This window comes from Ochotona princeps, chromosome 21, assembly GCF_030435755.1.
Source record: "Ochotona princeps isolate mOchPri1 chromosome 21, mOchPri1.hap1, whole genome shotgun sequence".
In the NCBI taxonomy this organism is placed as follows: domain Eukaryota; kingdom Metazoa; phylum Chordata; class Mammalia; order Lagomorpha; family Ochotonidae; genus Ochotona; species Ochotona princeps.
Window position 1 is genome coordinate 38,650,832 of NC_080852.1, and position 14,812 is coordinate 38,665,643.

A 14,812-nucleotide genomic window follows, 5' to 3' on the forward strand; every position below is an offset into this window, starting at 1 on the left:
AGCCATAGTCCGAGGCTGAGGCTGAAGACAGAGTTAGTAAAAGTATGCAGCTGGGCCAACATTGACCCCTGCATCTGGACCAACGCTGATCGAGCTGTGGTCATTAAACCCCTACACACCCACACACACAACTAGTCCAGATGTGTGTTAGCTTGTGACAGGGCTTGCCAGAACTCCCTGGGTCATCCTCTACTGCTTTCCCATGCCACAGGCAGGGAGGTGGACAGAAAGTGGAGCAGCTGGGATACAAACTGGTTCTCATATGAGATCCCGGTGTATGCAAGGTGAGGATTTTAGCTACTGAGCCGTCATGCCGGACTCGGCTGTGGATGTCTGTAGTCCTCCCGAGGTGGGAGATAGACGATAGTACGGTGATTTGCATTCAGACAGCTCCCCCTGCTGGCTTTGGGCCCCAGGTCCTCTGCCTTGCAGACACACTGTGGGCTCAGCCTCAGCTGACACAGAAATAGCCAGTTATCCCTGGCGCCCCAGAGTGGGTGCTGCAGCCCCAGGGTCACATCCGTCAGGGCAGAGGCACTGAGACACTGCTTCCTAATCTGCCGGCCAAGACTGGGGCAGCCCGAGCTCTTATGTTTGTGAAGTGTGGAGTCCTCTGCCAATACAAAGTGGACAGGTAGGATTGGAGGAAGGTGCCTCAGCCCCTCTCCAACCCGGTCACAGGGCACCCATATCCCGCAGGTGGGCATGCACGAGACCACCAGGTGTGACCTGTGCATGGCGTGTCAGTCCCTCCCCCCCACCAGACCTTTGCTGTGCTGCTGTCCCCAGCAGAGGCCCTTGGTCACAGAGGGAATTGGGGTATCAGAGCCTCCGGGGCTGCCTCTCCTGCCCCTCAGGGAGTGCTGGCCAGGCAGCCAGACAGACCCATCTGAGACAGCAGCAGAGGCAGATGGGCAGCTGTGGCATGACCGTCTCCTTGGCCCCATTCTCTCTGCTTCTTGGCTTGCAATGCCCTTGCCCTCTCTGGGCCTCCACTCTGCAACCAGGCCTCCTTGGGCTCCCTGTTTCATCTTTGTCCATGGCATCCACTGGGTTCGGTTCTTGTTTCTCTCCCCATCTTGCCCCTAGAGAGCAGAGACCCTGGGAAATGTGCAGCTCCTGGGCCAGGCAGAAGGTGGGTACAGATCCTGCCGCCCCCAGGCTCAGGACCCAAGGGGGTCGTGCTCTGAGTGCCAGGTAACGAGGAAGGCTGGGACACACCCATGTATAGGTGTGGTGGAGGCCTGGGGGCTGTGTCTCTGTTCTGAATGTTTCTGTCCCAGGGTGCTCTGAGCTTGGCAAGGCTTGGCCAGGGTATGTCGTGGCCTGCCCAGGCTGACCTCCATGAGACCGTGGGTTCACCTGGCCCTGTGCCGTCTTCCTCACTGACACCAGGAAGGACCGCCTGTACTTGCCACAGCCTGGGATCTTCCAGTGCCACCCAGGTCCTCCCCTGCAGCAGGGCTGGGTGTAGCTCCTGACACTGTCTCACAAGTGTCCCCCCTCTGTCCTCATAGCCCAGAGGCACAGGGAAAGCTGTGATGATGGAAGAAGTCCTTGCCTTTTGTCACCTGACAACATTCACGGCCCCCATTCTCTGGGCACCCCTCAATGGTGAACTGCCCCCCTCTCCCCCATGGGACTCCCCGACCCAGAGATTGATTATAGCTGCAGAGGTTCCAGCCCGTGACCCCGGCAGTCCGTGACTTTGCTGTGTCTTGTGTCTTACAGAAATTCAAAGAGTATGTGAATGGCAGTAATCTCATCACCAAGCTCCAAGCCAAGCACGACTTGCTCAAGCAGACTCTGGGTGAGGGTGAGTGTGCGCAGCTACCACATGCTGCTGCGGGCTCCAAACGGGCTGCTCAGGAGGGAAGCAAATGCTTTCAGAGGGTCCCAGTCCGGGACTGGGCAGCCTCTTTAGCCTGGTGTCTGATTAGGGCTGAGGGTGTCGGGGAGCTGCATGCAGAACAAGAGTGAGGCCTAATGCTGGCAGGGCTGCCATTGTGAGAGGCGGCTGCTTGGACCTGTGCATTCCTGTACCCTGAATTGAGGAAACCAGATGTATTTTATTTTTTAAAGTGATTTATTTTTATTTGATGACAGATTTTAATAGAGCGAGAAAGAGATATCTTCCATCAGCTGGTTCACTCCCCAAATAGCTGCAATGGCCAGAGCTGGGCTGATTTGAAACCGGGATCCAAGAGCCTTCTTCGGGTCCCAAGGAACCAGGCCGTCCTCCACTGCCGCGCCAGTGCACAAGCAGGGATCTGGACTGGAAGTGGAGCAGCCAGGATACTAACTGGTGCCCATATGGGATCCCAGCACCTGCAGGTGGAGGATTAGCCTGCAGGTTAAGCCACTGTTCTGGCTCCTAGAGAATTTTTAAAGTGAATTTTTAATTTTGTTATTTCCAGAGAAAGTGGGAAAATAGAATCTCCAGATACTGGAGTCCCATGGTGCTCTGTTCGCAACGTGTCACCCCGTTGTCCCAATGATCGCCCCAGTGATGACAGTGTCCTCTGTGAACTGGAGTGACAGGAAATGGAAGCTGTGGGGACCTGGTACGGCCAGCCCTGCCGTGTACCGCCTGCAATAGGGGCATCCTTGGGTGACTGTGCTTGTGCTGACATCACAGCTGCTGGGTGGTGTGAAGGCTGGTGTGTGTGTGTGTGTGTGTGTGTGAGAGAGAGAGAGAGAGAGAGAGAGAGAGAGAGAGAGAGACTGAGCAGCCTGCTCTTCCTAGGCATGAGCGCTGTGGCATGGTGGTGATGCCACCACTGTGTGCCGCCACTGGAGTGCCGCTTCTAGTGCCAGCTGTTCTGCTTCTGCTCCAGCTCCCTACTAAGGCATCCTGGGAGGTCATGAAGGATGGCTTAAGGGCTTGGGCCCCTGCCACTCGTGGGGGAGACTGGAGCTTAGGCCTGGGCTTCTGGCTTTGCCTGGCATAGCTGTGGCTACTATGGGCAATTAGGGGTTTAACCAGTGGGTGGAAGCTCTCTGTTTCTTTTCTTTTCAAAAAATATGTTTTCTTTTATTTGAAAGCCAGAGTTACACAGAAAGAGAGAGATCTTCCATTGACTGGTGCACTCCCCAAGTGGTGGCAACGGGCAGAGTTAGGCTGGTCCAAAGCTGAGATCCAGGAGCTTCTGGATCTGCAACATGGGGGCAAAGGCCCACACACTGGAGTCATCTTTTGCTGCCTTCCAATGGGAACTTGAACCGGCTTCTATAGGAGACGCCAGCATTGCATGTGGAGAATTATCCTGATATGCCACTGCGCTGGTCCCCCACCCCTCACTCTTTCTGTCTCTAGCTCTGACCGACGCATGTGACTGTCCTGGGCACAAGACTGTGGCTTGGAAGGGCAAGAACATGGCGGGAGTAGGGAAGGGCAGGGAGAGAGAGCCACTGTGTGCAGGGTGACCACAGAGGCCTGCTGGGAGGCTGAGCAGTGAGGAGAACCTGGGTGTGGGTGGGGCAGGGGAGCAGCTCTGGCAGAGGCTGGAGAGGTGGGGGAGAACCTGTGGGAGTGGACTCAACAGGAGACGGAGCAGGAAGTGATCCTGGACAGCACATCCCTCAAGCCCAGCAAATTGGTCATCCTGCCCAGCTTTCTGCCTTGGCTGCAGCCAAGCTCCCTGCATGACCTGACCTCTGGCTGCCACCTGTGCCTTTGGTTCAGATGGACCCCAGGTGGCTGGCTCTCTGCCTCCCCTCGTTTCCCTCCTGCACCTCATTCTGCACGGAGTAGCACATGTGTGCTCAGGTGTTTGTTTGAGAAGCTTGCTGGTGCCACTGGCGGGTGGGGCTGGGGCACAGTGCTGAGCTGGGTGGGATGGAGGCCTTGGAACCCTGAAGCACACAACGAGAGGTACAGAACAAACATCAGCCCTCCCAGTTAGACTCAGACTATGTTGGGATGCACATTCACAGTCTTGGCTGTCACATTTGAGTGTCACGCATCTACCCCCCCACACCAGGGTGTGGCGTCCCCAAAGTCCAGACAGAGGGGAGCCATTCGAAGCCAAGCAGCACCGGTAGGGAGCCATTGAGTTGGAGGCAAGTTTGCCTGGGTATGGCCATCACCCTTTAGCTCCTGTTTGTGTTGTTGGAATGCGCATCTCCCAGCCAAGGCCAGAGTGGAGTTAGCCTGTCTAGGATGGACTCTGCCCACTGCCCCGAGTAGGGGCCGGGCAGCTCCCCTCCAGGTCTGCTCACCTGGACTCACCTGGGCTCACAGGGCTGACACCCTTGTGTACCTGTCCCAGCGTTTCCCACACTGTTGGCCCCATCTACCTGGGGACTCTCGGAATCCTTAAATACTAAGCTGCTTCAAAGTGTGGACTTGCTCTTTGCTTTACTCCTCCAGTAAGTGTGGATGCTGGGAAATAAGGAAAGAGTTTACGAGGAAAGTGACGGAGGCCTGGGCTATGGGACAGTATTGTAATGAAGGGATACAGATTTAAGACATGCAGGAAGAAGTGCCAAGGAGGGTGCTGGGACTTCCAACTGGGGCATGTGGATGGGTGGTGGCCCATTTACCAAGAGGTTGAAGACTTGGGCAGAGGTCAGCTTGGGGGCTTGGAAGGAAAGAGGCCTGGGCAGCACAGATTTTCAGTGAGACCAGCAGGACAGTAGGTGGGGAGTGAATGAGGAACAGAGTCTGTTCTTATGGTGAAATATTGCTCAGCCATGGAAAGAAAAACATGATGGACTCATGGGTGAACCCTAAGAGTGTCATATCATGGGAAGGCAGCTGGGTGCAGAATGGCATGAGCCTCTGGCACCGAGGACAGAGGATGGAAATGTGGTCCTCTGGGGCAGGGGAGGCAGAAATGGGAGAGCCTGCCCCTCCGTGTTGGGAGGTGACCTTTTCTGGCTCATGAGTTTAGACCCCTCTGTGACTCCCATGTCTACTTTCCTTTGCAGGGGAGAGAGCAGAGTGCGGCACCACCAGGTGAGAGTGGGAGGAACCCAGACCCTGGGTCCTGCTGCCTGCTGTCAGGAGTGGGCTGGGGGTGGGGGAGCTGAGCGCAGGGGAGCCAGAGGGCAAGGGGTGCCCAGGAAGGCACAGATGCTCTTGTGCCTGCTTCGCTTCTCTCAGCACTCAATGGTAAAGCCACAGCCATCCCAGCTGGCAGGGTGGCCAGGAGCACCCTTTGGGGGCTGCTGTGTGGCTGCAAGGCATCTTGCATTGGCAGTGGCCCTCACCGGGACAGGGGTTGGGCAGGCAGGAGAGGCCAGCAGTCGTGGGTGGGTGGGCTCTGGATCCCCAGCATGCGCACACAGTGAGCCCGACCACCTGCTGCCGCACCCTGGCTTGGCCTGGTGGGTGTCCACTCCCTGGGCCCCTGGAGCTGAGCAAGCCCTGCTTTCTCCCCAGCGTGTCCCACACTGCCCCTTGTGCTTGTGCCTGAGCAGACCAGAGCCAGTGAGCTTCCTCTGGGGCCGGGGCCGGCTGGCAGGCAGCTGCCTTCCTACCAGAGTATAGATTTCTTCACAGCCTCAGGGGAGGTCCCTGAAGCCTGTCCGTTGTCAGTCCCTTCCCCCCAGCCCCTGGCCCCTGAGCTACATGGTGGGGGCCCCAGGGTCACAGTCCAGAGTTCATTTGGGCCTCACTTTCTGGATTAGTTCTCATCTTCCTTGCACTTCTTGCTGATGGCCTAGCACCCCTGGGAAGCCGCTGCCTTGGTGAGGTCAAAGAGGACTGCTGGGCACTGCCCTGGCCTAGGGGCAGAGAAGGCAGGGCAGAGGTCCCAGGAGCTCAGAGAGGGGATTCCAGCTTAGGGCCCCCAGCAGGGGGAGACCAAGGTGTTCTACAAGTTTGCCCCAGAAGTCTAGGAACGTGAGAGTGACTCACACAAGGTCTCTCACCACACAGGGCAGCACATGTGCAAGGTTGCCATCAGAAAACCTCAGAGAACCTTCTAGCAATGAGCCTGTTATTGCTGTGATGTTTTGGGGCAAGAGAAAGCTAGCACAGTCTTGGGTCAACAGAAGCCCCATTTTACAGCAACCACTCCCCCCAAACCCCTACAACCTGCTGATAGCGGAACACACAGTGGGGCAAAGGCTCCCAAGGCCCAGGACTCACGTGGGAGACCGCCAGCAGAGGAAGAGGTGGTAACCCATCTCGGGGTCCTCCCCGGGCAGAAGTTGAGAGGTGCTTCTGGTTTGCTGAAGTGTTGCCCCCTTCTCCTTCTTTGAGCCAGGGCCTGGGAAATTCAGGGGAAACTCCCCTCCCCACTGACTGAACCCCCTGCACTGTATCACAGGCCTCTTGGGGTACACGCTGACCTCTGGCCAAGGTCATGGGTCACTGTGATTAAGCTGAAAGTTTTTTGGGGAGTGGCCCCAAAAACATTGTTGAACCTGTGGAGCTCACTGCCAATTTGGTAGTGTGGCCAAGTGTCCAGAATGTGCCTTAGTGTCTTGCCCATGGGCCATGTCCTTTTGGCCATGCTTCTGTTGACTCCAGCTGGATGGACCAGCATTTGCACATGGGCTGCAGTGTATGGTTTCTCTCTCATAATTCAGAACCTTCTAGAAAAGCACACGCTCTCAACTGCCCCATTAGTCTGAGAGAGTGTCCTGTAAAACGGGATCCCATAGAAAGAGCAAAGCAAGATACAGGTGTAGGGTTTGATGGGTGTGACCCAGACTCAATTCTGGCTCTCCCAACCCACACCGATTGGCCCTGTTGTCTGGATCTGAGATAAAAATCTTCCAGATGTGGCCCACATGCAGCCTGACACTGCCTCCCCTGGGGACGCTGGGGAGAAGTGTGACTACACCCTTTCTGTCAGAGTGACTCTGAAGCCAGCTCCTGTGTTGCCTGTGCCAGGTCCTTCGGGAAAGGCAGAAAGGGGACATTGGTCTCTGGTTTCTCTTCCTCTCTGTGGCCTTGTCTGCACCTGTGTTCCCTGCCTCTCTCCTTTTCCCTCCCTCCGTCTTTCTCTCTCTGTTTCTCTTTTCCCTTCCACTCTGCAAACGAGCAGCAGAAGAGATGGGAGGCTTAGGCTGCCCCACTTCCCGTGGCTGAGCTGCCCCCCTGCTGCTTACCTTGTGCCCCACCCAGCTCTGCAGTAAGTCGTTGTCGGTTCGCTGTCATGCACGGTTGGGATAGCTACGTTTCCTTGTCAGACCTTCCATGCCACACAAACAGTCCTGCCAGGGTGCCAGCAGTTCTGTGGCATCTGGAATGGGCAGGCAAGACGGGAAAACACATCCTCATTTCCCTTGATTCCTTGACTGTATTTTCTAAAATGTACACACACACACACACACACATATATAATGTACATATGTGTATATACACATAGATAGATAGAGAGAGAGATAGATAGATAGACAGATCCTTTGTGCTTCTAAGGAAACTCCCCGGTTGAGCACCCTTGATTTTTTTTTTTACACGGGATATCCTACACCCGCTCTAGGAGTCTCCCTTCTTGCTGGCTGCGACCAGTTAATAACAGGATGTAATGGGAGTTCTCTCGTAAAATCATTTTCCCAGTGGCACGCTCACACTGGAGCCTTGAGCTGGCTGAGCAGAGTTCCGCCTGCGGCCTCAGTCACATGGCACGTGTGGGACACTGGGTGGGCCTCTTCACCTCCCCCAGGCTCAGCTGCCCTTGCATATTACAGTTATTTGAATGACTTGTTGTGAGCCTGCCGTGCAGTGTGGGAAAAGTAGATGACCTGTTCATGCCCAGAAACAGCCTGTGGCACAAGGAAAGCAAGGGGACCATGACTGTATGGCCAGCCTCGAGTGACTTCTCAGCCTCGAGCTGACTCCTTGCCCTTGGTGTCCTTCCTGGCACTATAGTTGGGAGTTTGCATTTGGAACTTCAAAAGCAGACTTGTTATCAGAAATACTCCCCTTCTGCTTCCCAGCACCACCACCAACCACCACCATGTACACACATCCTCAAAAACAAAACAAAATAAAACAAAACAGTAATTGTGCAACAGAAGTGACACGGACTTAGCTAACCGAATTGCTTGGAGCCAAGGTGCTCTGAAACTCATGCTGCCTGCTGTTTCCTTTCAGCTCTTGGTTTGTGCTGTCCCTTTGGTCTCGTGGTCTGGGTGGCATGATCTCTGAGTCCACGTGTGTCTTTGCCCATGTGCGTACCGGAGCCGGCAGCTTTGGCTCAGTGCTCAGGTTCCTAGCAGCTGTGGATCTGCGCTCCCTACATAGCAGGTGCAGGCTCCACGACCTTCCTCTCGCTATGCTGTGGTGAAGCCCATAGAATTTCGTGTCCCTTCACGGAAATGCATTTGAGACCTGGGGCCTGTGTGGCCATTGGTGTCTCCTGAATTTGGGGCCTGTGTGGGTCAGGGGGGGTCCTCCCCCTAACCTCAGAAAGCGGAAGCCCAGAGTCAGACCCATTTGGGTGGTGAAAAGAGCAAAGCCGCCAGCCCAGGGACGTGCATGGTGAGCAGTGTGGACACAGGCCAGCGTCCGCGGCTGTCTCCCCCTGCTCTTGGCAAACTGTAATGTGGTCCTCTTCTTGTCGGCGAGAGTGGAGCCCGGGCAACAGAGAGCTCAGAGCAAGGCAAGACACTTCTGGCCCGAGCCTGGGACCTGAGTTCATGGCCTCTCTTGTGGTATCAGCTTGTTCATCTCTGGCATCAGAATGGCTCTGAAACCCACAAAATAAGCAGTGGTCCAGAGCATGGAAGCGCCAGGAGATGCCAGGGAGAGTGCTGCCCTGGCGCTGTGGGCAGTGTGACAGGTGATGGGTTGAAGCCACGATAATCACCATCTCCATTCCCAACCAGGATTGCGAGTCTCTTGCTTGCTCTGGCTCCTGATCCCACCCTTCATGCCTGGTCGCCCTGCATCTGGTCAGCTTTGCAGACACTCGGCCTCTGAGCGCTCCCCACTCTGACTCAGAACTCACTCTTGTGATGCCCTGAGTCGCTCCTGCTTGACCTGGGGTGTTAACTAAGACCCCCCCAGGATGCCCTGAGGCCATCAGGTGAAGTACCTGCAGCTGGTGTTAGGGCACTGGGGGCTCCTGTGTGTCTGTGCCCCTACGGCAGGGGTGCTAAGAGCACCTGCTGCAGGCGGTCGTTTGCCTTGGTTGCTTTCTTGATTTCTTGTGTTCCGTTTTCCCCTAGGCCCCCCTGCCTTCCCCCTAAACCACAGAAAATGAGGAGACCTAGGCCTCTCTCAGTGTATAGCCATAAGCTCTTTAACGGCAGTATGGAAGCGTTCATTAAGGTACTTGCTGGCGAGCCGTGGATTCCGCGAACGCGCCTGATGTAATGGCAGCCTGTGTCCACTGGGGGAGCACATCGCCCGTCCTTTTCTACCGCCCTTTGGAACTGGTCCCTGGCCGCACCTTGAGGCCAGCTTCAGGGAGGATTCCTGACCTCGCTGCTTTGCCTTGGGCCAGTTAGCCTTAGGTACCTCTGGGGTGTCCTGGGAAGGACCGCCCCCACACGGGGAGGAGATGCCGCCACGTGCCACTCCAGGGTCTCCAGTGGGGAAGGGTGCAGGGGGAACAGCATGCTTTATACCAGAGAGAGTGTTCCCCCTTTGCCCCCACTCGCCAACATGCAGGGAAAGATGTACTTTTCACGTTTCTGAGGGGCTCATCAAGGGGCAGGCTTTAGCGGATGTTTGGGAGCCTGTCCCACCCCAGGGAGAGTGCTTCCAGTGGTGGGGGCTGATGTCAGGAAGGAGCCCAGGGATGTCCTGGTTGCCACAGAACAGGTGCTCACCAGACTGTCCCATGGCGGCGGAGCGCCAAGAGCTGCACCGTAGGGTGCAGCAGGCTTCCAGGTGGCTGAAAACAAGGGGGAGAAGGGTCAGGCCAGGTCAGGGGTGGGGAGCCCCCAGAGGGCTGTGCAGAGTTGGCTAGACAGCTTCCTACATCTGCAGCCAGTGCCCTCTGACGTTGCTGGGCAGTTACAAGCTGGCCAGTGCACACAGAGGCTCCCCACACACTGTGGGACTCGGAAGGAATCCACTCGATTCCTCCTGACCCACGCATCACATCTTTCTCGGCCCTGCCTGTGTGTGTTCCCTCCATGGTGGCCGTCTTGGCAACCATCTGCTGATTCTCCTTCTGTTGCCCTGGCTGGCAGCTGCGTTTTGGCCAGTCCTCTGTAGAGCTTGTAGTCTGGCTTGCCTCTGTGTTACCAGAACCATGGGTGAGAAAGGACACCTTGGCGTGGAGTAGATGCTCTGTGGCAGCTGTGCCACGCCCTTGCGGCTGCAGAGTACAGGAGGGAAGCGGCGCCCTCAGTGCCACAGCTGGACAGCTAGGATTGTGGGGAAGGAGAGGAATGTCCCCCAGTGGCCCCTGCAGGCATGGAGCTTCTTAAGGTCTTGTCTTTGTTTACCGGGTCACATGCCACCAGGCCTTTGAGCTAGGCTGGCCTGACTCTGAGAGTGGCTTGCAACCAGCGAGTGAGAAGGCAGTGTCCTGGGAGCTTGGCCCTCCCACCTCACTCACACACGGCCTCGCCTTCCACAGTCTCAGCTGCCCGGGACAGCTGTGGCCTGAAGGTAGGAGATGGAGTGCTCCAGAAAAGAGCAGCTCGTTGTCGCCTTAGTGTCCCACGCTTACTGTCCTTTGTGTATGGATGGAGCCCCATCACAGGAGCACGTAGGATAGGCACAGGCCAGAGTTGTGTGCGCCTCCAGGTGCTGGCAGGACCCGTGGGCCATATCCTCCATGGGTGCACAGCGGCCTTGGGAGACTGCCACACCTCTGGAATGCGTTTCAGTTCCAATGCCTCACTCCACAGAGGTGCTGACTTGAAGCCTGCGCAGGAGGGTGCCCACCTGAGTCATGACACCTGCTGCTGAGGCTGCGTTCACGCTTCTCTCAGGCTCTGCCCCACTGAGCACTGTGGAAGTTCTTGGTTTGCTTCTAATTCCCCCTCAGGAGGAGGTTCCACTGTGTGTCAGTCAGGTTGGAAGTCTGGGATGACAGGAGAGGGTGTGCACTTGTGTCTGTGATGGGAGGGGGCGGCGTCCACATGTGGCTATGGGGTGGCAGTCAGACACACACTCACAGTCATATACACACACAGCCATGCACAGTGACAACACACACTCACACACACATAGACACAGACACTCAACACGGTCACATACACACATGCAGCCCTACACAGTAACAACACATTCACATACAGACACACAGAGACTCACAGCCACACAGCCACACAGCCACACAGTGACAATGAGCACTCATAAATATAGACACACAGCCATACATGGTGACACACATTCTTACACAGTCACACATCTACTCACACGTAGTGACTTACATTCAAACACACTCCTGGGTATGCACAGTCACACGTACACTGACAACACACACAGCCACACTCTCTTTCATACACTCTCCCACCCTCTCACACATTGTCACACACACTCACACAATCTTTCAGTTTATACACACTCATCCTCTCACACACACACGTGTCAGGGAAGGACTGACGTGCTGCTGAGTGGGGTCCCCTTGTGCCTTTCCGGACAGTCCAGGCTGCGGTCCTGTTGCTGAGATCACAGGATGGCCCTCCTGCTGCCACAGGGCTCTCGGTGCCATCACAGCGGGATGAAAGAAACAGGGCACAGCGGAGGAAAGCCAGGGACCTCTGGGAAGAGGCCTCAGGTGTTGGAGGGCAAGGCTGGGGAGGAATTTGCCACTAGGTGGGGTCCTGTGGGACCCTGCTCCTGGGTGGACTGCCTGGTAAACATGCACTTGGCCAAGTTGAGTTTGACAGACTTTGGACTGAGAAGGTGGTAAGCTGAGCTGTGCCTAGGAACAGTCCCCACAAGGGGCCCTGGGTGGGCTCCCTTCAGTTTAGGGAGAGGCAGAGTGCTGCTAAGGACAGCGAGAGGCCCCTAGAGCAGCTGGGAGGGAAGGCTGGCTGGCCGGCTGGGGCAGCTCCTGCAGTCCTGTGGCCTGAGGTGCGGGGTGGGGGTGGGGGTCCCGGGCACTGTCCCCAGGACTCCTGGCTGCCATTGCATCCCCGCGTTCGCGGACTCTGCTGGACCCATGTGCTCTAACCCATCTTCCTCCTTCGTAACTTCTTCTTTTTCCTCCTGCTCTGCTGCCTTTTTTTTTTTTTTTTTTTTTTTGCTATCAGAGGAAGAAGAAATGCTCGAACCAGGAACCAGGTATTTACTAGAAAGGCCCGGCAGCTCTTCCCTCCCCCATGCCTATAGATTTGACTGCCAAAGTAGGCGGTGCCCAGCATGCCAACAGCTCAGGGAATTGGAGTGGGGGTGAAGTAGGGATCACTCTCGCTGTGGGCTCCAAGCTGCAGTGGTGCAAGAACACAGTTTGCAGGCAGGGTGTGCAGAAACCTAGTGTCCCTGCCGTCCAAGGAGCTTGTCACCAAGGGTGGCCTTTTTTAAAGAAAGTCATCCTATTTCATATTGAAGTGAATTGGAATAGCAGAGAGGTCAGCCATTTCTGAAGTCCAAAGGGAAATGGCCCCTTGCCTGGCCGTCTCTGGTCATAGACTGTCCCAGGACGCTGTCACCACTCCTGCGGCCACTGCCCAATGCACCTGCACCTCCCTCAGCATTGCGGACCCAGGTTGGCCACTTTTTGGTCAGTAGCTGACCCTTGCTGCTGCCAGCTCTTCTCCTTGCTGTTCAGCAAAGCAAGTGACTGGGTGCCCAGCTTATATCACCATAAGTAGACTGGCAATCCCTACTTGGCACCTCTCAGTCCCCATGGGGCCCAGCCCTGCTTTCCCCATAGTAGGTTCTTAGGAATCCTCACCTCGATGACCTCAGACCTCAGGAGGAGGCCTGCCTCTCTGTCCCTGCATCCTGGGAAAACAGCATGGGAGGCAGAGACCCCCCTCTGAAGCTGGACTTTAGCCCCCAGGCTTCAGCCCTGAGATGTGCCAACCCCTACCCCATGAGTCCATGTCCCTGGCCCACAGGGGAAGTAGAGCATTTCTTTTTAAAGCCATCACAGCCACAGCTTCTGTGCACAGAACTCAAGGCTTGCTGTCGTAACTGTCTGTTCAGACTTGAGGACGAGCTGTTTCTTGTTTTCCTACTAATCTGATGGCACTAACCCTCTGGCTTGAATCTGGCGTGGGCGTTGTGGTGGGTTTTGTCCGTGGGGGTTGCCAAACCCGATGCAAAGCCCCGTTTCTTTCCCCTTATAAGGACTCAGGCCAAGCCATACCGCTCGTGGTGGAGAGCTGCATCCGATACATCAACTTGTATGGTAAGTACTACCCCAGGCCCCCGTGGCCTCTGGCCTGGCATTCTGGGCGGGGACGGGCAACAGAAAGTATTAGGAGGACCCAGGACCAGCTGGGCAGCTGAAAGATGAGGTGCAGGGGAGTGATACCACTCTCTGCCCAACTTGCCCATCCAGTCCTAGTGCGCTGTGCTGTGAGCGCCAATTCCATTCTAGGTAGTGTGAGCTACCTGGATCTCAGCTGTGTTAGCCACGAAGTTGTCAGAGATGGAACATGCACTGGCCCATGGCGGAATTGCAGGTGCCACTGTGCGTAGCGGGAATCCAGGTGTGACCCCACCCAGTGTCGCCAGCATGCCCAACCGAAAGACTGACAGCATAACCCTGTGAGACCTGTGCTTTCCCCTGGTCAGCCAGCACTGGGGCTGGGGTAGCGAGGCCTCCCACAGGGTGAGGCTTGAATTGAGTGCCCAGGGAGCAGCATACCTAGGCAGCAGGGACGGCGCTCACCACCCGTGTCTGTGTCTCTTCTAGGACTGCAGCAGCAGGGCATCTTCCGGGTGCCCGGGTCTCAGGTCGAGGTCAATGACATCAAAAACTCTTTTGAGAGAGGTAGGTGCAGGGAGACAGCAGGAGTGCCCAGGGTGGGAGCTAATGGGCTCAGGGGCCAGTTGGCTGTGTGCTTCTCCTGTCAGCATCACATCCTGGGCCTTCACCCATGGCTGGCATACTCACCCCTGCAGAAGGCCGCATGCACTGCACCCTCCCGCCCCTCCCAAATTCATGCTCCACCCTGGTACAGCCTCTCATCCGAGATGCTGCCAAGTCTGAAACTTGCTGAGCAGAGCCCTGACGCTGCAGGTGGGAGGTCTTGTGCATGGCTGCCTGTGTCACCTCAGTAACACAAAGCAATTAAATGTAGAAGGTGTGCGTGGAACAGAAATAAATTTCACATGTAGTCTTAGGCCCCATTGCCTAGGTATCTTGTCATTTATAGGCCCATATTCCAAAATTTTGGAGGTAAAACAATCAGAAATGTGTAACCAAAACTTTGGAGCAAAACTTGCTCAGCTTCCAGCACAGCAGCCGGGGGTGGCTTTTTGTGGTAAATGAAGTGGTGCTTGCCTAGGACCAAACCTCAGAGAGAGCTTGGGAACCTCTACATGTGTCTGTAACAGGTGCTGCATTTGGGATAAGTTACAAGAATCCAAAACACACTAGCTTTCAGAATGCCCTACATGTCATTATTTCTGCAGGGCCTTTTAGCAGGCCACACACTGGGCTAAACCACCCACTCCCAGAGAGGGCACCTAGTGCCCACCTACGTGCCCCACACTGAGCCCCATGGCATCTCTTTTCCACCTGGCTGTCCCCTGTCTAGCCCTGCCTTACTCTCTGAATGAGCTGGACTTGGAGGTTGCTGGGAAAGACTCAGTCCCTCCCCCGATTCCTTGCTGTTCTTTACATTCAGTTGTGCCTGGCTTCCGCATGGCACCCTTGTCCCCTCCCTCCTCCTGCAGGGCTGCCTTCAGAGCAGGTTCTCAGCTTCCTGTGGACTCTGTCAGTCTGAGGTCTAACTCCCCATCCCAGAGTGGAGCCTGTACCCTACAGAC

At 56.0% G+C, this 14,812-nt stretch overlaps 1 protein-coding gene across 3 annotated transcripts in view; it reads left to right on the forward strand.

The window, feature by feature from the left end:
- The window catches only part of SRGAP3 (SLIT-ROBO Rho GTPase activating protein 3), a 151,120-nt gene that overhangs the window by 119,545 nt on the left and 16,763 nt on the right, over window positions 1–14,812 (forward strand). For 2 of the 3 annotated variants that reach the window (XM_004581282.3, XM_058678393.1), the window contains exons 10-14: window positions 1,732–1,816; window positions 4,933–4,960; window positions 9,130–9,232; window positions 13,163–13,223; window positions 13,734–13,811. In XM_004581282.3, the coding sequence (XP_004581339.1) occupies window positions 1,732–1,816; window positions 4,933–4,960; window positions 9,130–9,232; window positions 13,163–13,223; window positions 13,734–13,811 (355 nt within the window). The remainder of the gene's footprint in view (window positions 1–1,731; window positions 1,817–4,932; window positions 4,961–9,129; window positions 9,233–13,162; window positions 13,224–13,733; window positions 13,812–14,812) is intronic. The other variant, XR_009247314.1, reaches the window with a different exon arrangement.